At 42.6% G+C, this 26,664-nt stretch overlaps 1 protein-coding gene, 1 long non-coding RNA gene and 1 other non-coding gene across 3 annotated transcripts in view; 1 reads left to right on the forward strand and 2 right to left on the reverse strand.

The window, feature by feature from the left end:
* Window positions 1–616: 616 nt before the first annotated feature.
* LOC114227671 (uncharacterized) lies at window positions 617–1,492 on the reverse strand. The gene is made up of 2 exons (XR_003613757.2): window positions 1,413–1,492; window positions 617–841 (listed from the first exon to the last, which is right to left on the reverse strand). It is a non-coding gene; the product is annotated as an uncharacterized LOC114227671 (long non-coding RNA).
* The window catches only part of ZNF292 (zinc finger protein 292), a 76,306-nt gene continuing 51,107 nt past the window's right edge, over window positions 1,466–26,664 (forward strand). The window contains exon 1 of the mRNA XM_008146583.3: window positions 1,466–1,726. Coding sequence (XP_008144805.2) covers window positions 1,559–1,726 — 168 coding nt within the window. The 5' untranslated portion in view covers window positions 1,466–1,558. The remainder of the gene's footprint in view (window positions 1,727–26,664) is intronic.
* On the reverse strand, window positions 9,269–9,394 carry LOC114231198 (U4atac minor spliceosomal RNA). The gene has a single exon (XR_003617167.1). It is a non-coding gene; the product is annotated as a U4atac minor spliceosomal RNA (small nuclear RNA).

Here is a 26,664-nt window from a genome sequence, read left to right on the forward strand (position 1 = left end):
TGTATTACAAAACATTCATTCTGGACAACATACTATTAGAACACTTTCTAATAATGATAGAAATCTCTTGAAGGAGGATGCTGCACACAATAGGAATTCTTTTTATTTTAAATGCTTGTACTAGAAATATATACTTCACTTGGAATATGATAGTGAAAATGCTAGTTGCCTCATCAATACCATTGTTTCTGAATTTCTGTAGACCAGTTGTAAGAAAGGTAAGCCTCTTGTCTTATTTTCTGCTACTAACAAAATATTTGTTTTATGCTGAACTTTAGGGTTAACCACTTGAATTTTGGTAGTACCTCTTCTACTGTTTGTTCAAGTGCCAAGTATTCATTCTTTCCAGCTTGTAAGTAAAATATGATTCCGAATGCTATCTGTTTGCAGCACCAGAAAAAAACTGCTGTTGAATTTATAATTCTCGATAACCACGTTCTTTTATTTTAGCATCAATTTATCCTCCTTGTTGCTATTTTTAATGGAGTCCTTATTGCCTCCCCCCCCCCCCCCTTGACCTACTTTCTTTTTAGGTACTTGCATATACAGCGTGTTTTCAGTGATGGTGATTTCTGTAGTGTGTAGGAGATTAATTAAATCACAGTGAAACACATCAGTTAGCGATCGCTTATTCTAGAAATACGTTGGTGGTTTAAAACATCATCTTGTTACAGTGCCCCCACTTTCATCGTCTGAAATCTTTCAAGCTATGCTTTTCATGAATTTGCCCCGTTCTCCCGGGGAGGGTTTGAACTTCATTCCGTTCTGGTCCAATGGCTATTTTTCTCTGTTGCCTCCGCCTCCCAGAGATTGTTTTTCCTGGGGAGAGGCGTTCCAGGGGCTGAAGAGGAGAGCGGAGAGAGAGAGAGAGAGAGAGAGAGAGAGAGAGAGAGAGAGAGAGAGAGAGAGAGAGAGAGAGAGAGAGAGAGAGAGAGAGCTGGTGCCTCCGGCCCTCGATCCCTCCTCCCCAACCCGGTGAGAAGTCCATTTTGACAGTTCACAGTCTCGCTTTGGCTCTCACGCCTGTGGTCCACGGGCAGGTTTTACCTTCTCTCTCCTTCCTGCCTCTGGCCTGCCTGCAGGCCCCCCCGCAAATGCTGCCCTTGCCCCAGCCCACTCAGAGCTCTCCCACACCCGTGCTCGTGGGGAACTGGGGCCCACGTCCGCAGAAGACTCCGGGGACTGGGGAGAGCCGAGCCGGGATCTGGACGCCCCAGGGCAGCCCCTCCCCAGGATTTTCCCTCGGTCCAGTCGCCCACGTGACCGAGAGAGCGCCAGCACCGGCCCGCCCCTTTCGGCCGCGGCTGCCCACTTCCCGCCGCGGGGGAAAGTAAACCGCGGTTTTTCCGCACCGCCCCCCACCTCGCCCCCCTCCTCTCCCCTTCCCTTCACCCCCGCGACCCCCTTCGCACCCTTCTCTCCGCCCCGCCGTCCTCCCCCACCGGGCCCTTTGTACGTGCTCGGCGGCGTGCGAGCGCGCCCGGCACGTGACCCCTCCGAACGTGGCATTGTGTTATCACGTGACCCAGGTGCGTACGCGACGGAGCGGGGTGTGAAGATGGCGGACGAGGAGGCCGAGCAGGAGAGGCTGAGCCGCGGCGGAGGCGGCTGCGTCGCGGAGCTGCAGCGCCTGGGCGAGCGGCTCCAGGAGCTGGAGCGAGAGCTGAGGGAGAGCCGGGCGCCGGCCGTGGAGGCGGCCACGGAGTACTGTCAGCAGCTGTGCCAGGTGAGAGCGCCGGGGGTCCCCTCCCCCTTTCCCCAGCGAGAAGGGGAAGAGGGCGGGCGGGCGAGCGCCTAGTGGCCGAGCGGTGGTCGTCCCTGCCCTGGCGGCGCCGCAGCCGCCGCCCGGCGGGGAGCTGGGAGTACGAGGGAAGGAGCCTTTGTGTGGCTGCCGTTGTGGCGGCTGCTGTCGGCGGCTCCCGGCTGGGGGAAGGGAGTTGTGGTCTGGGCGGAAAATCCCCCCTCCCCTTCCCTTTCCCGAACTCGGGCTGCGCGGTCCCCGAGGCCGCGGGGATGCAGACGGCGAGAAAGGGAGCCCTCTGGGCCGCAGGGAGAGAGGGGAAGGGGCGATCGGAGGCCCGGTCCCCGTCTCCCACCTCCTCTCATTGTGCCCTGGGATTACCGCGCCCCCCGCCGCTGCGCGTCTCTGTTCCACTCCGACGGGCCTCCGCCCCCTCGGGTTTGATTCCTTTGCTCCCCTGCTTTCCTCCGTCCCGCCCCCGGCCCCGTCCTCGCCGTCTGCGGGCCTTTGTTGTTCGAGTTTCGCCTCGGGACTGAAGGGGCCTTTGTTGATGGTCGGAGCCGCAGTCCCTGCCGACCCCTTCTGGCTGGGCCGGAGGTCGGGGTGGGGGGCGCGCAGCTTGTCCCTTCCTGCCTTGGCTTGCTTGGTGCACCGCTTCCATAGTAAAGGTTGCTTTTTGTCGGTCGAGAGGAGCTGACTCTGTCTGTGTATCCTAAGCTCGAATGTCCCCGTGGGGCCGCTTTTCTAGAGTCGCTTCTCTTTTGCTTTCACCCTTCTAGGAGTGCAGTTGCCTCTGCCCCCCCCCCCCCCATCTCCCACCCCCCCACCCCATTACTTGGAGCCTTCCCTCTTTGGCCTCCTGGTGAAACCGAGAGCATCGAGGTTCTGTGGACCTGTGCTCTTGTCAGTTTCAGACCTTCCCTTCTCTTGCATAAGGACACTGCTTTCCAGTAATTGCGTTCTAGCCAGGATTTAGAATGTTAATGACACTTGGAGAGAAATCGGAGGTTTGGGGGGGTCTACATTTGGACTTGATTACAAAACCTCTAGTTATGTCTGAAATTTCAAGGAGCTACTGCTGGCTGTGGTGAAGATTTTCATTAGATTTTCTTCTTGGGGAGGAAAAACACGATTTGTACGGGTCACATTTGGAGTTGGTTTGTGAATGTATCATGGAGAAGTTGTTTTGGAACGATACTGAATTCACGGTGGAACAATGACCCTTTTTCCATTTCAGAATAGATTACATTTTCACTCAATTCCGAGCCTCTAAGTTCTGAAATCTTTTCTTTATCATTTATATGATCAGGGATACTTGATACCATACAAAAAAAAATCTCCATTGCTGTATGTACATTATTGTCACTAATTATTTGGTGGTTGTTAATTATCTTAAAATTTGTGAGATCAGCCCTAGCCGGTTTGGCTCAGTGGATAGAGCGTCGACCTGCGGACTAAAGGGTCCCAGGTTCGATTCCGGTCAAGGGCACATGCCCAAGTTGCGGGCTTGAACCCCAGTGAGGAGCATGCAAGAGGCAGCCAATCAGTGATTCTCATCATTGATGTCTGTCTCTCTCTCTCTCTCTCTCTCTCTCTCTCTCTCTCTCTGAAATTAATAAAAATATATTTTTTAAAAAATTGTGAGATCAAGTGGTGATTTTCTAAAAGGATGTATAGGCCATGTGAAAGCTCCCTAAGATAACATAGGTCTGGTGAATATCTATGGCAAAATTAGAGATTCTGTCATTCTTTTGATTCCTAGTTTGAAAGAATTGTTGGAATTTGCAAATTTCACTAACCTGGTAGTACCTGCTCATTCTTAATTGGTCTTTCAGATATAAAGACTGACTTTAGATATAAAAATATACTTCAGTAAGATGCCCAAAAAAGGAAGTCTTTCATTTATAAGTTAGGTCAGCTTTTTTTTTTTAATCAGTGAAAAGTATTCAAGTCTCACTTTGCTGAAACATTTTTTTTCAGGTGACAGTGTCCTGTTGGGTTTAAGGCTAATTGCAAATACTCTTTAAAAAAAAAAATTTTTTTTTTTTTTTATTGATCTCAGAGAGGAAGGGGGAGAGAGAGACACACAAACATCAATGATGAGAGAGAACCATTGATCGGCTGCCTCCTGGGGATCGCACCTGCAACCCAGGCATGTGCCCCAGCTGGGAATCGAACTGTGACTTCCACCACTGAATCACACTGGCTGGTCATAATTATTGTAAATGCTCTTGGCCAGCAATATTTATAAGTAGGGTTGATAATTCTGGGAAAATGGAATTTCATGAAAGCTGAACTTTTTTGAGGGTGTGCTATATCATAAAGTTATCACTTCCAAAACATTTTAAATGGATAAAACATTTTTTATCAGTAAGAAAGTAACTTCCTGTATTAGTTTTAAGCTATATGATACAGTAATAAAACAAATGCTGTGTTTGTGGATTTCAAAAATAATGAAAGATTTTATGCACTAAAATCCAACAATAATTAAATGTATTTGAAAGTGATCTCCATTATTTGAATAGCTACAGAGTGTATCTGATGTTTGATCCCCTCTAGAACATTTTCTGTAATTTTTTTTAAGTAACCTATTTGTTAGTGATCTTGTCAAGTAGAAGTAACTTGAAGTTTCTCTTCTTTAAAATTGGATCCTGGCCATTATTATTTAAGTATATTTTTATTGGTTTCAGAGAGGAAAGGAAAGGGAGAGAGAGAGAGAAACATCAATGATGAGAGAGAATCATTATCAGCTGCCTCCTGCACATCCCTTACTGGGGACTGAGCCCGAAACCCAGACATGTATCCTTGACCACAATCGAACCCGGACCCTTCAGTCCGCAGGCTGATGCTCTATTCACTGAGCCAAATGGGCTAGGGCTAACCTTTTGATATGAGTTGAGCAAAGCAGTGGTTAACAATTATAGAATTTATTGAAGCAATCTAAAAGCAGTGCTAGAAATACTAGGAGCTAGAAATTGTCTTTGTTCCTAACCTTAAGATTATCATTTAATGTTTTTCTATCTAATATTTTCCTGTAAAACTGAGGATATTTTTTATTAATTTTAGAGAGAGTAGAAGGGACTGGGGAGACAGAGAAACATGTATGTGCCCTTGATCAGAATCGAATCCAGGACCCTTCAGTCCGAGGGTTGGTGCTCTATCCACTGAGCTGCACCGGCGAGGGCAACTTTCTTTCTTTTTGAATGAGACAGGATAACATTTCTTGAATTTTAAAAAATAAAACAATGAAAGACATTAAATTTTCCTTACTGTTATCATTATTGTTTTGATTTTTATATTGGGTTGCTTCCTGAAAGCATGTCCCACTTATTTATATCAACACTAGAGGCCCGATGCGCAAAATTTGTGCAAGGGGCTTGGCCCTCGCAGCTGCAACCGTTTGCCTTGGCTTCAACTGGAAGGATGTCCGGAAGGTTGTTCTGCTGTCCGGTCTAATTAGCATATTATGCTTTTATTATAGGTTTGCTTAAAGCTTAATTGGGAGGAGGGGAAGGTGGTAGAGGATGGGCATGTTTGAAGTGGCAATCAAAAAACCTTAAATTCCTTATATCTTTACAAGCTAGCTTTAATCTGGATAATGTAATTGACCTATTAGTTTTCTTAAAGTAATTTATTAACTTGTTTCATTACTATAAGGATCATTACTATATTTAAAAATAGATTGTAGTTTAAACTTATTGGACTACTTATTGTATTGGACTGGGCCAATACAATAAGTATTGATAAGGATCATTACTATATTTAAAAATAGATTGTAGTTTAAACTTATTGGATTACTTATTGTATTGGACTGGGCCAGTTTTTACTCACTCACTCAGTATTGTTATTGAGTGCCTACCCTGTGGGCCAGGCAAGCATGATCATGGTGTCCCTGGCTTCAAGGAGCCTATACTCTCTGGAGGAAGGTAGACAAATGATAGTAAAGTGATTTATGTCTTTTATTTCTTTTTTTTTTAATACATATTTTTTTATTGATTTCAGAGAGGAAGGGAGATAGATAGAAACATCAATGATGAGAGAGAATCATTGATGGGCTGCCTCCTGCACCCCATACTGGAGGGGATCTAGCCCACAACCAGGGCATGTGCCCTTGGCCAGAATCTAACCTGGATCCTTTAGTCTAAAGGCGGATGCTGAGCCAAACCGGCTAGGGCAGTGGTCGGCAAACTCATTAGTCAACAGAGCCAAATATCAGCAGTAAAACGATTGAAATTTCTTTTGAGAGCCAAATTTTTTAAACTTGAACTTCTTCTAATGCCACTTCTTCAAAATAGACTCGCCCCGGCCATGGTATTTTGTGGAAGAGCCACACTCAAGGGGCCAAAGAGCCACATGTGGCTCGTGAGCCGCAGTTTGCCGACCACGGGGCTAGGGCAATGTCTTCTATTTCTGAAATGAGTGCAGTACAGTGGATGGAAGGTTATTTTTTGTGGAAATTTAAACAGCATCCCAACAGAAGAATTGTTTTTAAATTATTTTAAAATAAATATTCATTTAAAAAGTTAAGCCATTGTATTAGTTGAAGAAGGATGTTTTGGAGAGGTATGATGTTTGTTGATAGTATTATATACTGGGCTTGGTGACTGGTTGATTAATACATGAGTTACTACTTTTACTGGTCGTTTATCTTCTGGTGGCTGATCATTGTTTTAAAAGGTTGAATTGTTGCCAAAACCGGTTTGGCTCAGTGGATAGAGTGTCGGCCTGCGGACTCAAGGGTCCCAGGTTCAATTCCGGTCAAGGGCATGTATGTACCTTAGTTGCAGGCACATCCCCAGTAGGGGTGTGTGTGTGTGTGTGTGTGTGTGTGTGTGTGTGTGTGTGTGTGTGTGTGTGTCCCTAAACTTTTTATAGTTTAGTTTGTATTAGCAGTGCTTCACAACTGGGCATAGTACTTTTTCCCCTGTATTTCTTTCTTTGAGGGCATTTGCAAATGTGTGAGGTCAGTTGTTTGGTCATTGCAATGACTGGGAGGTCATGGATGCTAAATTTTCTGAAGTGAACAGAACAGTTCCACTCCACTGAAATTTATCCCTCTCCCTAAGTACCCACAGTGCCCTTTTGAGAAACACTGAACAGATTGAAAAAATATATCAAGGTGTGTTTTTTTTAATCACTATGCTCTTTTCATGTTTAGGTAATATAGTTATATTAAGAAATGTAGTTAATCTGGAACAGGTCCAGGTCAACGCTCTTCAACCATATTTAAATTCACTGAGCTTGCAAGGTCAAGAAAATTTCTACTTCCTTAGCAGGAATTACAAGCAATTACTAAAACATTTCACTTTTACTAGGTTAAAGAGGGTAGCATATTATTGTCCTGATTGATACAGAGATTTGACCTTTTGATATAATTTAATTCTGTACTTTTAAAAAGCATTTAATGCAAGGACTAGGTTTAGATGTTAGCAGGGGATATAAGGTACAGGAGAAGCTAGTGGGATATAAAATAATAAAGAAAGATTTAAATATCACTTCAGGGTGATAGTTGAAGAGATGCCAAAAGGTTGTGTATCATTAATAAATTTGCTTTATTTTCTTTTCTCTATTTTTAAAATTTAAAATGTAGTACATTGAAATGGCTTTTAAAAATTCAAACACCAAGAAAGGATATACAACAAAAACTTCATCTCCTTCCCACACTAGACTTCCAGTCACCTTCCACAGAGATAATTACCTAATAGTTTTGTATCCATATTTCCAGAAATAGTTTGCTGTTTTTAAAAAAAATTTAAAGCCCAGCTGTGATAGCTCAGTGGTTGAGCGTCGACCTACAAACCAGGAGGTCACAGTTTGATTCTTGGTCAGGGCATATGCCCAGGTTGCGAGCTCTATCCCTGATTGTGTAGGAGGCAGACGATCAATCATTCTCTCTCATCATTGATGTTTCTCTCTCTTTCGCTTACTCCCTTCCTCTCTGAAATCAATAAAAATATATTTTAAAAAGTTAAAGATGAGGACGTACTATACACTGTATTTTGTTTTTCACCCCAAAATAGTGTCTTTGAGGTGATTCCATAGCCACCCATGTAAAATCTATGGCTTTCTGTTTTACAGTGTGTAATTCCAGTCTATGCTTGTGTCTAATTAATTAGTTAATTATTGGTGAATATTTAGAGCAGGGGTGGGGAAAGTGTGGCCCTATAAGGCACTTGAAATCATTTGGTCTGGCCCTGCCAAGGCATTGGGGGTGAGTTAATTAAATGTTTGACCAAATATAGCAGGCTAATTTTTAAGTTGATAGTTTTGTCTGATCCATGAATGATGATATAAATATCCAAATGGCCCTTGGCAGAAAAAAGGTTCCCCACCCCTGATTTAGAGGAATAATTTAACTTTATGTATAGTAATTTCAATAGAGTCCAAGGTAGGTAGTAAGCACTTCAGGTTGGGGTATCAGAACGCTTTACTGAGGAAGTATGATTTTTGCTAGACCTTAGTACCATATTAACTATTCTTAGTGCCTTATTAGTATAAGAAACAAAAATCAAATTAAAACTATTAGGGAGCCACAGAGTATTTAAATTATGTAGTTAAAATATTTCTGTGTATATTTTTGTTTCATCTATTTGATACATGTTGATTCCTTTATTTGCATGTTTTGCTTAGCTTTACTTATAGTGGTAAGGATTTTGAAAATGCTTGAACATTTTCCCTAAATAACTAGACGTTTGTCTTTTGCATATTGGAGGATATCTTAAGTTAATTTATAGGACACTTCAAATCACAAGAAAAAGATGGCTTGCTTGTTAATTAGTGATAATTACTTTAGGTATTAAGGGAATAATAAGTCATTTAAATTTGAAAAGTTTAGGTAATGCTCAGGGGAAATAATTTTCCAAGTGTTCATAATTACTATGACTGCATGCTGGACATAGTAAAATTCACATTCTACCAATTTTAGCAAAGGAAAATTTTTTGCCAAATTTTGCTTGCCTCTCCTCCTTGACACTTTTTTGGGTCTAAATTAAAATGGGGGAAGAGAAGATGTATTCTGCAATTTCTCTTCATAATATTTTATGTTACTGACCTGCAAAGACATGGATTTTTTTTTTAATACATGTTATTAATACTCTATGAAACTGCTGCTGTACTGATTTTCCTTGAAATTCTGTCAAGGTTGAAAAATTAACCATATTTTCCCCAATTCCCACACATAAATCTAGTTCTTAAAATGAACCAATCAGTATGTGAGTAGCCTCAAAGTTTGCTTTTCATTAATGTTTGTCACACACCTCATTTAACTTTTAACTATGTATTGTTTTCCAAGAGCCACTTGATTTATTGTTTCTCTTTTGGGTTTGAAAGTTGCAAAGTACATTTCAGTGTGTTAAAAAAAAAAAAAAAGTATCTTCACCCTTAACTTCACATGACAAAATTTTAATGGTCCTTATGTACATACACTGTTTGGCCAAGAAGATTTGTTAAAATTCAGTCAATTACATTTATTTATTTATCTATCTATCTATCTATTTATTTATTTATTTTAACCAGATTTATTTTTATTTTTCCAAAAATTACACCAAGGTAAAGTAGAGCTCCACCTGATGCAAATGTGTTGTTTAGGCGTTAGCAGTACTCCCCTCATTAGGCGTTGATTGGATAGTAGTGCAACCCCAAGAAAAGAATGGTTTTAACCAGATATTTAAATTCCTCTTATGTAAGAGTACTAAGGGAGTTGTAGAGAATTAAGGAGTGGTCCCTTCCTTCAAAGAGTTTACAAAATCTGGTGCACATGTTAATAGTTAAGCAACGGTATTAGGTAGTAAAGTATCTAGTAATAAATATAATAAGAGTGTAATGTAAGAGAACTATAACATTTTGAAATTACTTAATTTAGCTAAAAATTGAGCAGAAAAGTGAAACACTTTACATTGGGTCTTGAATGAATTTGTATAACCAAAAAGTGGGAATGATGGGAATAAACAGAAAAATGAAACAACTGTAGCCCTAGCCAGTTGGTGCATTGGCCTGCAGACCAAAGGGTCCCGGGTTCAGTTCTGGTCAAGGGCACATACCTTGGTTGCAGGCTCCTCCCCCACCTGGGCTCTGGTCAGGGCACATGCAGGAGACAGCCAATCAATGTTTCTCTCACGTCGATGTTTCTCTCTCTTCTACCCTCCCTAAAAATCAATGGAAAAATATACTCAAGTGAGGATTAACAAAAAAAAAGAAAAGAAAGAAAGAAATGAAACTACTATTCAAACTGGCATCTTACAGAAAAAATGTCAGGGCTCAGGATGAAAAATTACATAGAAAAATCAGACAAAGGGTTTAGGATCCAAACCAAGGACTTTTAATTAATCTTGTAAGTGTAAATAATATGTGGTTACATTGCCTAAAGACTCACCCTTACAAATTTGGGATCTATATAATAAAAGCCTAAGTGACCGTTACAGCAGAACAACCAGAATGACCAGTTGGTAAAAAAAAAAAAAAAAAAGATACCTTCACCCTTAACTTCACATGACAAAATTTTAATGGTCCTTATGTACATACACTGTTTGGCCAGCAAGATTTGTTAAAATTCAATCAATTACATTTATTTGTTTGTTTGTTTGTTTGTTTACTTTAACCATAGCTGCCCCCTAGTGGTCAGTGCGCTCCCACAGATGGTCAGAAGCTGGGCTCATGGCTGGTGAGCGCAGCTGCCACACAGGAGCCTTTTCTGACTCCGCGTCAGCGGGCTGGGATGAGCGTGAGTGGCGAGGCGCCTGGCCCTAATTTGGGCTCTTCTCTGGCCACCTGCCGCTTGGTGCACAGCTACATCCCCCAAACGGTCCCGGACTGTGAGAGGGCACAGGCTGGGCTGAGGGACACATACCCCCCCTTCCCTCCAGTGCATGAATTTTGTGCACCGGGCCTCTAGTCTATATATATAAAAGCCTAAGCGACCATTCAACTGTTCGACCAGTCACTATGACGCACACTGACCACCAGGGGGCAGACGCTCAATGCAGGAGCTGCTCCCTGGTGGTCAGTTCACTCCCACAGTGGGAGCACCGCTCAGCTGACGGATGGGCACTAGATGCCAGGCTCACGGCTGGCGAACGCAGCTGCAGGGGCGTGAGCCTCTCTCACAGACACTACCCTGCGCGTCCCTCCTCCATCCAGACTGGGATCGGGACTGACTGGGTGTGAGCCCACGGTTGTTTCTTGGTCATGGGCACGCTGGTATCAACCTAGGATGGACACACAGAGACCACAGTGGAGCAGTAGCAAGCCTACTGAGCGGCGGTGGCATGGCACCCGGCCTGGCTTGGGCTCCTCCCCAGCCACCTGCCCCTTCACTCACTACATCCCTTGGGGAATGTTGAACTGCTGGTTTTGGCCCGATCGCCGCAGGCCACGCCGAGGGACCCCGGATTTGTGCACCGGGCCTCTAGTATTGAAATAAAATTAAGTTCAGAATGTTAGAAGCTTTGCTTTGTTTGTTTTGAAGTAGCTCGTATCTGTTACTGCCGTGTAACACATTATCCCAAAACTTAACGGCTTTAAAAGAATGAATATTTTTATTACTATTCTCAAGTCTTTGGCTCTATTAGATGGTTCTGCAGTTAGCTGGTAGGTTTTTGGGTGGGGCTCAGTGGTCCCAGATGGTCTGTCCCCGCGGTCACCAACCTTTCGGACCTCACGAACCACCAGTGGTCCACGGACCACCAGTGGGTGACCGCTGGTCTAGCTCATATGTCTTATGGTTGTCCAGTGGGTTGGTGGAGGGGCCTCAGTTAGGTTGGCTCATCTCTGCTCCTCTCTTATCCTCTAGTAAGATAGCCTGGATTTCTTTCCATACAGCAAGAAAGCAAGTTATAGGGCACAGCTGCTTTTCCAGGCTCTGCTTGTGTCCTCTTTGCCATTGTCCCATTGGCTACATCTGTGGTCGGCAAACTGCGGCTCTTTGGCCCCTTGAGTGTGGCTCTTCCACAAAATACCACGGCCTGGGTGAGTCTATTTTGAAGAAGTGGCATTAGAAGAAGTTTAAGTTTAAAAAATTTGGCTCTCAAAAGAAATTTCAATCGTTGTACTGTTGATATTTGGCTCTGTTGACTAATGAGTTTGCTGACCACTGGGCTACATCAAATGGTCAAACCCAGCATCTTTGTGGGTACAGGGAGATGTGATTCTTTAGGGACCATTGATTTTTTTTTAAAGAGAGTGGAAGGGAGAGGGAGAGACACACAGAGAGAAACATTGATGTGAGAGAGACACATTGATTGGTTGCCACCTGCATGTACCCTGACTGGGCTGGGATTGAGCCAGCAACTGAGGTACAGGGCGACGCTCTAACCACTGGGAAAACTGGCTATGGTAATGTTATTTTCAAAGTAATGACAATAGATGACTTGAAAATTACAGGATTATTAATGCTTTAAAATTATTCTAGGGTATTATCATCAAACGTGTTTCTAAAGTAGTCTCTTAAGTGTAAATGAAAATGTCACTTTATACTACAACAATTTTAAATAACTATGTTTTTGATCAGTTCTTATAACAACAACAAAGGTTTATATCATCTCCATTTCAAGGATAAAGCGACAAAGTTATAAGGAGCATGCCATGGGTTGCAGTAGACAATTTTGTTAAAATTAAAACCAGCGTCAGAATCCCAAGCCTTTAATTCACAGTATCTAATGGGCTGTCAAGCAAAGTATATATGAAAGAATCTAGAGAGTAGGTTTTTCCATCAAGTAAAACGAGATCTATAAAAGATTTTTGGGGATAGGGGGAGTCAAACGCAAACAACACAAAGTGCTGAGCACTTGGCATATTATGATGCTGGAAGTATACAGTAAATGTTAGCTATTAATGCATTTAAGAGGACTAGGTCTGAAATTTTCCCTCATAAAAGAATATTAATCTTAGTGTTAGTAAAATACTCTTCAGTTTCTTGTCGTCTAGGTAGTAGTTTTCAAACTTAAATAAAATTAGGGAGACTCCCTTCCCCCCAAAATTTTACCTGGTAGCTTAATGTATACAGCAGAAAAGTTACCTCTGCAGAACAGTTTGACAAGTCCTAATCTAGAATATAACAGCATCACTGCTAGAGGATGAAAGGGAGTTCAAGCATACTTCTGACATTTTCTTCTTAAACTGGGGTTTTTCTTATTTTTCCTCATTCTACTGTTTGCTTCTGTGTACTTTCCCAAAGATAATGAATGTTTTTGTTATAGAGTTGTAATAAAGCCATTACTGAAGATTTTCATATATTTTATTTTATTTTGTAAAACTTTTAATTGTGCTGCTTACTCTTGTCTTACATACTAAGACACATTAAATAAACTTATTTTCTTGTACCTGAGATTTAAAATAATTTTATTTCTCTGGAAGCATGGCACTTGATGTGCATATAGTATGAATAGAGAAATTGTACCTTATGAGAGGAACAATAAATATTAAGTACTAAAACTTATGCACACAGTTCCACAGATATACCCAGCTAATGTTTATTCTTTCTGAAAATTTATCAAGAAGATCTAGGCATTTGCATTCCTCCAGATCAGTGGTTCTCAACCTTTCTAATGCCGCAACCCTTTAATACAGTTCCTCATGTTGTGGTGACCCCCAACCATAAAATTATTTTTGTTGCTACTTCATAACTGTAATTTTGCTACTGTTAATGAATCGTAATGTAAATATCAGTGTTTTCCGATGGTCTTAGGCTCTACAGCAGCGGTTCTAGGGTCAACCACTAGCAGGGTCGCTTAAGACCATTGGAAAACACAGATATTTACATTATGATTCATAACAGTAGCAAAATTGCAGTTATGAACTAGCAATGAAAACAAATTTTATGGTTGGGTGTCACCACAACATGAGGAACTGTATTAAAGGGTCGCGGCATTAGAAAGGTTGACAACCACTGCTCCAAATCATCTTCATCTTATATTTTCTCTGGATCTTTCATTTTCTTCCTTGAGTTTCCAAAGAAGCGGCGATTCTCTGGAAAGTGGATCTTTTTCTCTGTGCACTTGATCCTCCCTCAGAGAACCTTTCCACTTTGTCTTCATCAGTTTTCTTTCCATCATTCCTGTCCTTTAATCTATAGCTTTGTGCGCCTCTCCCTCCCTCCCTTCTATTTGATAATCTATGTTCAGATTTCTTTCTTTTCTCTAACCCCTTCTCTCTACATATGGGATTTATCCTAAAAGATACTTTCTTTAACTCTTGTTCCCTAATCTTTATTGCCAGACTTTTTAGAAAGGTATATTAATTGCCTTCATTCCTTACCTTCCATTGCAGCTTAGACTATATCTCTCACATCACTTAAAATGTTCTTTTAAAGGTTCTTTGCTTGGCATATCTGTAATAAATACTTCATTAATTGTAGGCCTGAGTAGCAGTCCAACAGCTCTGACTACTTCATGTGCCTACATAATGTGTTAAAGAAAATTCAGTTGTCAGCATTTAAAAAGTCATGTTTTTATGTTGAAATGAGGATGTTTGGCCTCTTTTGGAAAATCAGAAGATAATGGTAATATTGGACTCATGGTTACAGGCTGAAGTTCCTGCCAGCTTAAACCCTCCCTGTTGGCATTTTAAAATGTTTGGCTCAGTGGTAGAGCATCGGCCCTAGGATTGAAGGGTCCTGGGTTTAATTCTGGTCAAGGGCTTGTACCTTGGTTGCAGGCTCCATCCCTGGCCCTGGTTTGGGCATGTGTGGAGGCAACCAATCAATGTGTGTGTCTCACATCGATGTCTTTCTCCCTCCCTTCCACTGTCTCTAAAAATCAATGGTGAGGATTAAGTTTGTCTCCCTTCAATTTATTTACACTGCTCTCCTGATTCTATTACCTGTGTGACTGCTCCATAGTTGTCATCTGTAAAGGAAAAACTTTTTTCTTTCCTATGTAAGGAAAACCCCAATTCTTTCCTACTGTTTCTTCCCTGTGAGTCTCCTTTACTACTCACAAAACACTTCTGGTCACCAGATATATGAGGACTTTTTCCTGTAACAACAACAAGTCTCTGACACCAGCTGGGTGCTCTACAATTTAATTCAATTCTCACACTGTCACCTGAAGTGTCAGACAGATTTCACAGGTTGAGCTCAGTCCCATATGATTGCCCCACCCCAACCCCACTTCAGAGGCCAGTCACAAGCCCAGATTATCAACAGTGCTTCTGACTAGATTAGCTATAAATCTGAGGTTCCCACAACCTCCTCCTCAGTTTGATTAATTTGCTAAAGTGGCTCACAGAACTTGGGGAAAGATTTACTGTGCTTATGTTTATTATTTTATTAAAGGATGTATTAAAGAGCCCTGGCCGGTGTGACTCAGTTGGAGCATTGTCCCGTACACCAAAAAGTTGTGGGTTTGCTTCCCAGTCAGGGCACATAACCTAGGTTGCAAGTTTGATTCCTGGTAGGGGGCATGCAGGAGGCAGCCAATTGATACTGCACTCACACATCGATGTTTCTCTCTCTTGCTCTCTCTCCCTCTCTAAAATCAATAAAAACATCCTCAGGTGAGTAATTAAAATAAGAAGGATGTGATAAAGAATGGTGCTGGCCAGTGTGGTGCATTTGATTGGGTATTGTCCAGTGCACCAAAAGGTTAAAGGTTCAATTCCCGGGCATGGGTCAATGCCTGGGATGCGGAATTGTTCCCCCCCCCTACCCCCCCATAGGTGCATACAGGATACAGCCGTTTGATGTTGCACTCTCACATTGATGTTTCTCTCGCCCTCCCTTTGTCTCTAAATACCAATAAATTTGAAAATAAGAATACAAATGAACAACTAGATAAAGAGATATATAGGGCAAGAGGTTTGGGAGAGTCCCAAGGACAGCAGCTTCTCTGTCCCAGTAGAGTTGAGGTGCATCACCTTCTCCTTGAGGTGAATTCACCCACCTGGAAGCTCTGTGAACCCTACACTATTGGCTTCCTCATATAGGCATAATTAATTATTAACTCCATTTCTAGCCCTTCTCCTCTCTCTAGAGGATTGGGAATGGACTGAAACTCCTAAGCTTTTAATACTGTCTTGGATGTCTGGTGTTTAATACTCCCTCTTCAGGATGCTGGCCCCCAACAAACAAAAATGCTTTTATCTCTTATCACTTAGGAGTTTACAGGATTTTAGGAGTCCTATGTTAGGAAAGGGGTCAAAGAAAATATTAGAACAAGAGATGCTGCTTGTGTTATCACTTAGGAAATTACAAAGGTTTTAGGAGCTCTGTGCCAGGAACCAGGGGCAGAGACCAATATATATATATATTTTTTCTATTGTCTCATGTCTTCACTAACTCTTCCTTTCACCTGCTGGCAGCACACAGTAATTATTAGCTAGTCTATCTACAGTAATAAAAGAGAAATATGTAAATTGACCATACCTCTGTGACACCCACCAGCCAATCAGGAGGGAATATGCAAATTAGCAGGACAAAGATGGCGGCAGCCAGGCGGGGCAGGACACCTGCTATGAGGGGGAGGGCGGGGGGCGGGGGGAGCTACAGGAGCGGTGCTCCGGCCGGAGCAAAGCAAAGACTCCAGCCGGAGCGGAGCGAAGAGAAGACTCCGCCTGGAGTGAAGCGAAGACTCCGGGTGAGAAGCCTGCAGACTCTGGCCAGAGTCAGCAAGAAGCCTGCAGACTTCGGCCAGAGTGAACACTCCAGCCGGCGCGAAGGTGGAAGGTGGCAACCAGAGCGAAGGCCTGGGTCCCAGTTGCCGGAGGAAAACCTGTGCCAGCAGCCAGGTGAAGGAAGGCCTATTGCACGAATCTTCATGCAACAGGCCTCTAGTATATATATAAAAGCCTAAGCGACTGTTCGATCAATAGCTATGACGCACACTGACCACCAGGGGGGGAGACACTTAACACATAGGCATGGAGACATGGAACAGACTGATGAATCTCAGAGGGAAAGGGGGAGGGGAGAGGGCAGGAAGAGATTAACCAGAGATCTTATATACATACTAGAGGCCCGGTGCACGGATTTGTGCACCAGTGGAGTCCCTCGGCCTGGCCTGCGGGGATTGGGCCAAAACTGGCCCGGTGCATGGATTCGTGCACCAGTGGGGTCCCTCGGCCTGTGGGGATTGGGCCAAATCTATGCACCGGGCTTCTGACATCCCCCGAAGGGTCCCGTATTGCAAGACAGCACAGGCCAGGCCGAGGGACCCCACAGGCCTCTAGTATAAATATATTTTAAAAGAACTAAATTCAAAATTTGTGTGTGTATGTGTGATTTTCCTCAATTTGCTTTTCTTCTTTTCACTCTTCATTAGTGAAACTTAACAGTTTTCCCTAACCCATTTTGGCATCTGACCACAGGACTCCCTCAAGTGGCTCATATTGTCCTGGTTGATAATCCATGCTTTACATACATATCTTAAGTAGTCATCCACTCTGACAGCATCCCCTGTATCTCACTCTGGATAGGATTTCCACGTGTCCATTGTTTTAGACCAGTGATGGCGAACCTATGACACGTGTGTCAGCACTAAATATTTAGTTTTTGGTTTATTAAATACAATTATATATAACAGTTAAACATTAATGTTATTTAAACTATAAATATCACGAAATAATTTTTTTTCTCAAAGTGGCACACTACCCGAGTTATGCTCAGTTTTTTGGCCAAGTTTGACACACCAAGCTCAAAAGGTTGCCCATCACTGTTTTAGACATTATCACTTTTCTTAGCTTTTGGCTCCTACTTGCAACCACTTGTGAAACTCTTCTGCTCAGATATTCATGTCTGAAATTGAACTCATCCACTCCCCCACCCTCTACCAAAAAGAAAGCCTGTTGGTATTGGTGACAGTCCGACCTCCCCCAAATTTAGGTTTTGAAATCTTAAATCATTTTTAGCTCCCCCTTCTTTCACCTCCACAGCCCAATCGCCAAATTCACTCATTCACTGTTTACTGTATTCAACAAAAACTTTAATGAAGGTACTTTTTTGTCTTCTCTAGCCTATCCTCTTCCGTATTGTTACTAAGATTTATCAGTTATCTTTTCAAAAAACAGGTATCAGATTCTGCCCTTAAAGACTTTAAAAGGGCCCTGGCATTTGGCTCGGTGGATAGAGCGTCAGCCTGTGGACTGAAGGGTCCCAGGTTTGATTCCGATCAAGGGCATGTACCAAGGTTGCAGGCACATCCCCAGTAGGAGGTGTGCAGGAGGCAGCTGATTGATGTTTCGCTCTCATCGATGTTTCTAACTCTATCCCTCTCTCTTCCTCTCTGTAAAAAATCAATAAAATATGTTTTTTTTTTTTTAAAAAAAAAGACTTTAAAAGGCAGCACAATGTTGAAGAGTTCAGATTCTGGGTTGGACACCATGAGCTGAAATCACATTGCTCAGTTTCAACAATGGGGGTCAGTTTCTTAACCTATCAACCTTTTGCACTTGGATGTTGAGATTAAAATTACTCTTTGAATGTACCAATAATTTGAAATATAAAAAAATCCAAATAAATAAGTTTGTATGAAAAGAAAGTCCAGTTTTTTATTCTGCTGCTGCGCTTTGTAAAATCTGGGGTATTTAAAAAATTAAATCCCGAGTAGAATAAAGGAATCGAGAAAAAAGCAAGCGAATACAAAGGGTTAAATGATGATAATACCTACTTCATAGGGTTGTGGGGATTAAATGAGACATCAGCATGGTGCCCATCACATAAGTAAGCACCACATAAATGCTATTCTGTGAAAAATAAAATTTAAGCTAACTAGTAGCCTTATTTATATTCAAGGACTCCCAGTGTGCCAGCATGGCTGATTGGCAGCCATATCTTACTTTCTTTGTCGCATTGGGCCTTTATAGTCTGTTTTTACACAGACTATAGTTTACACATCCTTCCACACCTCTGCTTTGGCGTTAGCTCTCTCCTTTAGTGTAATTTCTTTTAGCAATCCCATTTCTGCACATTTCTTTCCCTCAATCTATGATAAAATTATTGTATATTATTACATTTTTCGAGAGGCGTTCTTATAGTAATCCTGAATGGATTTAATGACGTATGCTTCATCCTTTTTTATTGGACGGTGTGTATTTTTCTGGCTTTTATCATAGCTTCTCTGTATTATGACTGTATCCCTTTACCCCAAATTGGAGCTCTTTAAAAGAAGGAGCCAGACCTTATTTTACTGAATGGCAAGTAATTAAATTTTGTTGAATGGTTGTCTCCTTTTTTTCCCTTGAATAGGTGGTTTTTAATTGTTTGGAGGGAGGAGTGAATTTTTTTGGTCATAAGAGTTTATTACTTACTGAAATTAGGTTTCTTATGACCACTCATGTTTCATCTCAATTCTGACATTGGGTACCTATGTTCAGAGCAGACAAGGATTCAGTTTGATCAAATATATATAGTTCTTATAAAGCAAACGTGAGTGTATGAGAGGAAGGAGAGAGAGAAACTAATTTAATCTTCAGTAGGTAGTTACTAACCCTGTTTATATAGAGAAACTGCTGAAACACTGATACGTATAATAACTTGCCCAAATCATGTAACTAGGATTTAAAAAAAAAAAGCAAAAGCAAAAGCAAAACCCAAACTAAGTAAAACATTGTTTTTCATAGGTTGCTGATTATAGAAATTGCTTTTAAAAGGTACAAAGGGTATTTACAATATTAATCACTTGAAACTAAACTTCAGAAAGAACAATGATAGCCTTACTAAAAAAAATGTGTTAGTGTTCTTTGTTTAGCAGTAGTGGGGATTAGTTTGAGATTTTTGGGGTAATATGTGGGTCTTTTAAAGGTAATCAATACATATTTATGAACTACAGTGGGAGCAACTTGAAGAAATCTGTTTCTAATCTCCAAGTATAATTTTTTATTTTAATGCACTAATTTTTAAAAATCTGCATTTCTTAAGTATTTGGCCTCTTTGTATGGTGCAAAGATGTATTTAAAATCCATGGGGAAAGGTAGGGTCATTGTCTACATCAGTAGTCTTTAAACTGCTTTTAATTGAGTATTATACTAGTAAACATCCTATGTAATAATCGTATATAATAAAAGGCTAATATGCAAATAGACCGAATGGCAGAACAACTGAACAACCGGTTGCTATGATGTGCACTGACCACCAGGGGGCGTGTGCAGAACATGGTGGGCTTCGGCTGCAGCGGGATGGTGAAGTAGGTGAGCAGGGTTGTCAGACCAAGGCAGGGCGCCGGTTGCTGTCATCAGGGCGAGCCTCTGGTGGTTACTGAAAATTCTTTGCTCCTGCACACTGCGGTGCTGCCTGGCACTCGCACCTGCTGCCGGTGCCTGGCGCCAGTCCCGATCACTCAGTGCCATCAGTGGATGCAAGTGGCGGCTGCTGGCCCTGATCGCCCCTGAGGGCTTCTGCACCTCCCCCTGCTCCTGAGGGGCTATTGGGGCAGCAGCTGCCACTCACACCCACTGATGGCGCCAGCCCCGCTTGCACCCGCTGCTGGCGCTGACCCCAATCGCTCCGCGCCGTCAGCGTGTGTGAACAGGGCCGGTGCCGGCTGCATGTGGGAGCGGCAGCGGGGCTGCCAGCAGACAGGGGATCGGGGGCCGCAGCAGGAGGGACTGAGCGGGGGCGCAGAGGATGGGACGAGACTCGCCCCTGTGCCTACCACAGCCTCACGGCCCACAGTTCCTTTGTAGGTGCATGAATTCATGCACTGGGCCCCTAGTTTGAATATGAAACTTCAATATGGGAATGTTTAATTATAAATCATATATACACACATATGCATACATATGTAGTTTCAGTTTATATAGTTAGAATCTGTTTATTAAATAATAAAGTTTGTTTTAAGGAAAGAGGGTGGGGGAGATAGAAGAGATAAATGGTGATGGAAGGAGACTTGGCTTGGGGTGGTAAACACACAATACACTAGACCAGGCGTCCTCAAACTACGGCCCGCGGGCCACATGCGGGTGTTTTTGCCGTTTTGTTTTTTTACTTCAAAATAAGATATGTGCAGTGTGCATAGGAATTTGTTCATAGTTTTTTTTAAACTATAGCCCGGCCCTCCAACGGTCTGAGGGACAGTGAACTGGCCCCCTGTTTAAAAAGTTTGAGGACCCCTGCAATAGACAGATGATGTGTTGTAGAATTGTACACCTGAAACCTATGTAATTTTAATAACTAGTGTCACCCCAATAAATTCAATAAAAAGAAGTTTGTTTTAGATAAATTTAATGGAAAACTATATACTCCTGCCCCCGTACTTCATTATATACTCTCTTTGGAAACCACAGTTTATAGTGCTGTAAGTAGCTCAAGTTTCTGAAATATGTTGTTAAATAACTGCCTGAGCTATTTTCCCTATTTTCAGAGTGTAATGGAGAAGTGACAGCAGTGAGCCAATCAGATTTTTTTGAAACTTTTAGTCAAATTTAATGTAATATATACTTATAGTTCATTGCTTCTGTCATGCTTTATCCTTCATGTAGATCCCTGAGTATTGAATGTGGCAGTTATCAGATTCCCTTCTAGCTCTAAATCAACTATTACTTGCTCTGCAATATTGGCTTGACCCTTTAGGCATCTATGTTGTGTGAAGTTAAGCTTTGTCAATAGAGGATGCCTAAGGAACTTTACGCAAGTTAGGGCCTTCTGTTTTTGTTTCTTGTTCCTACTGCAGGGCTGCTAGTTGCACGGATAAGTGGCCATTCAGGTGGATGCCGAGTGGACAGATTTTGTGAGCTCACAGCCCCAACTTAGTGACCACCTCATCAGTTTTCCTGATGTGGACATTGCATACCCCAAACCTCATGTCTTCTGATGGAAAGCCACCAGTCAACATCCCAACTCCTAGTGCGTGTCTGTGGTGTCACAGATGGTTGTTTCCCCTGGCCCTTCCTATGCGGATGCTGCTGGCAGTCAGGTTCTCAGTGTCCTAACTCCCATTGTGCACTCACCCACCATCCTCTTTGGCCCCACCCAACCTGGAGAACAACTTTGCACTCCAGTAGATTGCAACCACATCTTCTCCAACAAGGTCCAAACCCTAGCTTTGGGGAAGGGTGCTCTTCCAAGTTTGTATGTTCCTTGTGTACTGTAACAGCCCTCAGGTATTATTTAGAGTTCTCTTTACATGTTTATATGAGTTACCCTCTATTGCAATGGTTTTCAACTTTTTTCATCTCATGGTATACACAAACTAATTACTAAAATTCTGTAGCACACCAAAAATATATTTTGCCAATCTGACAAAGAAAAAAATAGGTACAGTTTTAATTCATTCACACCAGATAGCTGTTTTGTTGGCTGTTACCCTTCTTTAAATTTTTATAATCTAAGGCAGGGATGGGGAACCTTCTGCCCAGGGCCATTTGGATATTTATAACATCATTCATGGGCCATACAGAATTATCAACTTAAAAATTCACCGGCTATATTTGGCTAAACATTTAATTAACTCACCCTAATGCCTTAGCAGGGCCAGACTAAGTGATTTCGCAGGCCTTATATGGCCCATTGGCTGGATGTTTTCCACCCCTGATCTAAGGGAAAAGAGGTCAGTGCCCCTGACTAAATAGTCAGGTATTGAATGTTTTAAAAATTCTTGCAGCACACTGGTTGAAAATTGCTGCCTCATTGTAATTACTCTTTATGTGAAACTTTCCCTGATTAAATTACTGTGTGGTCCTATTTCTTGGTTGGACCCTATCTGATGCTGTGGAGCTAAAACAAGGTAAATTACAAACTACACATATGTACTATACTTATGCATAAAAGCTGTAGATTTGTACCAATACTTTCTCCCTTATACACATGGTGTATTTGGGTCATCTGCTAGTCCATGGAAACTAACTTTGGTATTTAAAAAAAGGGAGAAAAATATTTATAATATATTTTGCTATCAAATACATTTTTTCTTGTAGGCCTGTGCAAGAAAATATAACATGAAATTTAAGAATACTCTGTATATTGTATCTTATTAAAAAGTTATTGTTTTGCTTTTAAGGCCCCTTTAGTTGACATACTATGACAGTGAAAATAATTTTTATTTTGTTGTTCTATTTATATTCTTTTAGAACTTCAAGCGTACTTTTTCTATGTTATTAATGGACATACAATTTCCAGGCTAATAACAAAAGTCTTTTTTCATTCACAATGTATACTTTAATATTATTTTGTATTCTAGGAACAGGATGCCATGCAGAAAAGGTTTTCCACCATTTCCCAGTATTAGGCAAGCTTGCTGTCCAATTTAGAAACAATAGTTGTATTCTTTTGCGGGGGGCATTTCTTGTCACTTCATTTTTATTTCTTCTCCCTTCCCCTGCCATCTTTCCCTAGGTAGCCACTATTCTCATATTTCTGTGAGCCCCACTTTGCATCCTCATTCAAACCTGATTCTGTGAGTGTAGGAGAATTCAGCTAGCTATTAAGGAATATCTAGACTAATTTATGATAATGTGTGATGTGTCATAAGTAGATAAGATTTCAGGTTGACAATAAAAATGGGTAAATAGAGCCTGGCTGATGTGGCTCAGTGGTTGAGCTTCAACCTATGAACCAGGGGGTCAGTGGTTTCATTCCCGGTCGGGGCACATGCCTGGGTTGCAGGCTCCATCCCTGGTGTGGGGTGTGCAGGAGGCAGCCAATTAATGATTCTCTCTCATCATTGATGTTTCTCCCTCCCTCCCTCCCTCCCTCCCTCCCTCCCTCCCTCTCCCTCTCCCTTCCTCTCTGAAATATATAAATGGGAAAACTGAGGTAATTTGAAGAAGGATGATTTGGAATAGAAGGGTGTTTGAAAAGATAAGCCACCCTGTTGCTGCTGAGTTCAGTCTTTTTAAAGAGTTATAAACTCACAGTTTCTCTGAAAACTTGAACTCAAAACTTGCTTTTAGCTACTCCTATTACATTAGCAGCAAGGGTTCATGGGGTGGATGACTAGGGTAAGACTAGAGTCTTTGGTATGTATAGTTTTGTAAATTCAGAATTCCAGTTGTGCCATCATCACCCTGGTCTTTCTTGGTTATTAGGTAAGCGAATAAATTATTATTATTATTATTATTATTATTATTATTATTATTAAGTAACATTGTGTTGAATTTCTAATCCTAATAAAAATAATCCAAAATTTGAGCAGGGTGTGGAATTACTTAAGAAAATTGTCAGTCCTCTCTGTCTTAAATACATCAAAAGTACTGTTGATTATGGTTCCAGATCAGTCATGATAAATATTCATGGACTTTTAAAAATCATCTTGTCTAATATCTCACTTGATTAAATCTCTGCATTCCAAGGCCTGGCCACTTAAAAATAAACACATCCAGAGCCAGATCTTTAGCTGAAGAGCTATTAGATGAACCTAATTTACTAATAACTTAGTGTAGTTTGGTTCTCTTGGATTAAAAACTGCTTTCACTAGTTAATTGCCTATGCCAGCAGTGACAATGTTAAGTGCTGTAAACCCCAGGAATGTAAAGTAACAAAAAAACTTGGATAGGAAAAGAGCAGTGAGGACTAGAAAGCTCCTATGGATTTACCCAAGTGCTACCTACCTGCTCGTTACTGCTACATGGGATGGGATTTAACTGGCCCAGTGTTGCTAGATTCTGATTTTTTAAAGAAATAACTAGAAATCCAGATTCTTATGAGTAATGTCCCAATTTTGAAATATTGGCAACTAATTAAAAATATCTAGGGGGAAAATAATGTACTGTATGAGCCAAATAAAACATGTCTGGGGAATTTATTTCTGGATATTTTGAGTAGTCAGTCTATAGTTTGCCAGAAACAGTACATGAAAAACAACTTGTCCCCTAGAGTGAGTTTTGGTTTTTTATGATAACATCACAGTCTGTGTGTTTCCCTCCTTCATTTGCATCCCTGGAAATTGTCATCATCTGAATGCATCTGGAAAGGGGTGTGTGTACAAGTGGCCAATATGGTAAGGGGAGGAAAACCACTCAGGTTGTTTTGATACCTTCTTTAAAGAGCTCTTTAAGTAAAGATATTCATTGTCAAATGGGTAGAAATCTCTTATTATGTTCCTGGTCTTCTATTTCTCTATAGAATGCTATGCTTTAATTTATCCTGAGATCTGACAGATTGTGTGTGTGTGTGTGTGTGTGTGTGTGTGTCAAAAATTATTTCATAATTGAGATTTTATTGGTTGTTCTGAGGATAAGTACACAGACATTTCAATTTGTACACAATTTTTTTTATTGTTGAAAGTATCCTATCTGATAAAGAGGGAATATGCTAATTGACCATCATTCCGTCACAAAGATGGCTGCACCCACAGCTGAGGCCAAGTTCCCTTAAGGAGCCTTAACAAGCAATCAGCAGGGACCTGAGGCTATACCCTCCCCTCCCCCCATGGGGCTTGACAGGGGACCTCAGGCCGTGTCCCCCACCCAGCAGGGCTTGACAGGGGACCTCAGGCCGCTCCCCCCGTCCTGGCGTCAGGCTGGGGGACCTAAGGCCGCACCCTCCACCCCAGTGCCAGGCCAGGAGACCTCAGGCCATGCCCCCCACCCGGCAGGGCTTGACAGGGGACCTCAAGGTGTGCTTCCGGTCCTGGTGCTGGGCTAGGGGACCTCAGGCTGCTCCCCTCGCCCCAGCGCCAGGCCGGGGGACCTCAGGCCATGTCCCCCACCCGGCAGAGTTTGACAGGGGACCTCAGGCCTCTCCCCTCACCTGGCGGGGCTTGACGGGATCTCAAGGTGCACTTCCCATCCTGGTGCTGGGCTAGAGGATCTCAGGCTGCTCCCCGCGTCCCCCACCAGGTGGGGCTTGACAGGGAACTTCAGGCTGTGCCCCCCACCCCGGTACCAGGCCTGGGGACCTCAGACCGCACCCCCTGCCCGGCAGGGCTTGACAGGGGACCTCAGGCCGTGCCCCCCACCCAGCAGGGCTTGATGGGGGATCTCAAGGTGCACCCCCAGTGCTGGGTTGGGGGAACTCAGGCTGCGCCCCCACCCAGCGGGGCTTGACAGGGGACCTGAGGCTGTGCCCCCCTCCCGGTGCTGGGCCGAGGGACCTGAGGCTCGCCCCACCCCCCGCCTGGCAGCCTTTGACAGGAAACCTCCGGCCATGCCCCCAACCCAGTGGGGCTTGACAGGGGATCTCAGGCCATGTCCCCCACCTGGCGGGGATTGACAGTGGACCTCAAGGCACGCCCCCCCACCCCGGTCTGGGGGACCTCAGGCCACGCCCCCCATCCTGGCCCTGGGGCCAGGGGACCTGAGGCTATGCCCCCTGCCTGGCAGGCTTGACAAGGGGGGTGGGACTGGCCAGGTCTGGATCTAGCCCAATTTGGGGGTGGGGGGCGGCCGGGTCTGGGTCTCACGTGATTTTGAGGTGCATGTGGGTGGGCGGGGACTTGACTCTGGGTCCCATGGTGAGCCCCAGACTCTGACAGGAGGAAGGTTTTCATATACATTTTACTAATTTTCTTTCATCTCTGACACTTCTATTATAGAGAAAGGGCAAATAGCAATATTAAATTATTTCCTCTAATTAATCCCTTTTAATGTGCACGAATTTCGTGCACTGGGTCACTAGTTACAAATAGTAGTACATATGTCTCCTTTTTTTCCCCATTGACCTCCCGGCCTCACCTACCCCCCGGCACATGCCCTTATCCCACCCCCTCAGTGTCTTGCGTCCATTGGTTATGCTTATATGCATGCATACAAGTCCTAAGGTTAATCTCTTACCTCTCCCCCTGCCCCCAACCCTCCCTAGCCTTCCCGCTGTAATTTGACAGTCTGTTTGATGCTTCTCTGCCTCTGTTTCTATCTTTTGTTCATCAGGTTATAATGTTCTTTATTATCCATAAATGAGTGAGATCATGTGGTATTTTTCTTTCACTGACTGGCTTATTTCACTTGGCATAATGCTCTCCAGTTCCATCCATGCTGTTGCAAATGGTAAGAATTCCTTCTTTTTTATAGTCGCATAGTATTCCATTGTGTAGATGTACCACAGTTTTCTAATCCACTCATCT

The sequence above is a fragment of the Eptesicus fuscus genome, chromosome 10 (assembly GCF_027574615.1).
Source record: "Eptesicus fuscus isolate TK198812 chromosome 10, DD_ASM_mEF_20220401, whole genome shotgun sequence".
In the NCBI taxonomy this organism is placed as follows: Eukaryota; Metazoa; Chordata; class Mammalia; order Chiroptera; family Vespertilionidae; genus Eptesicus; species Eptesicus fuscus.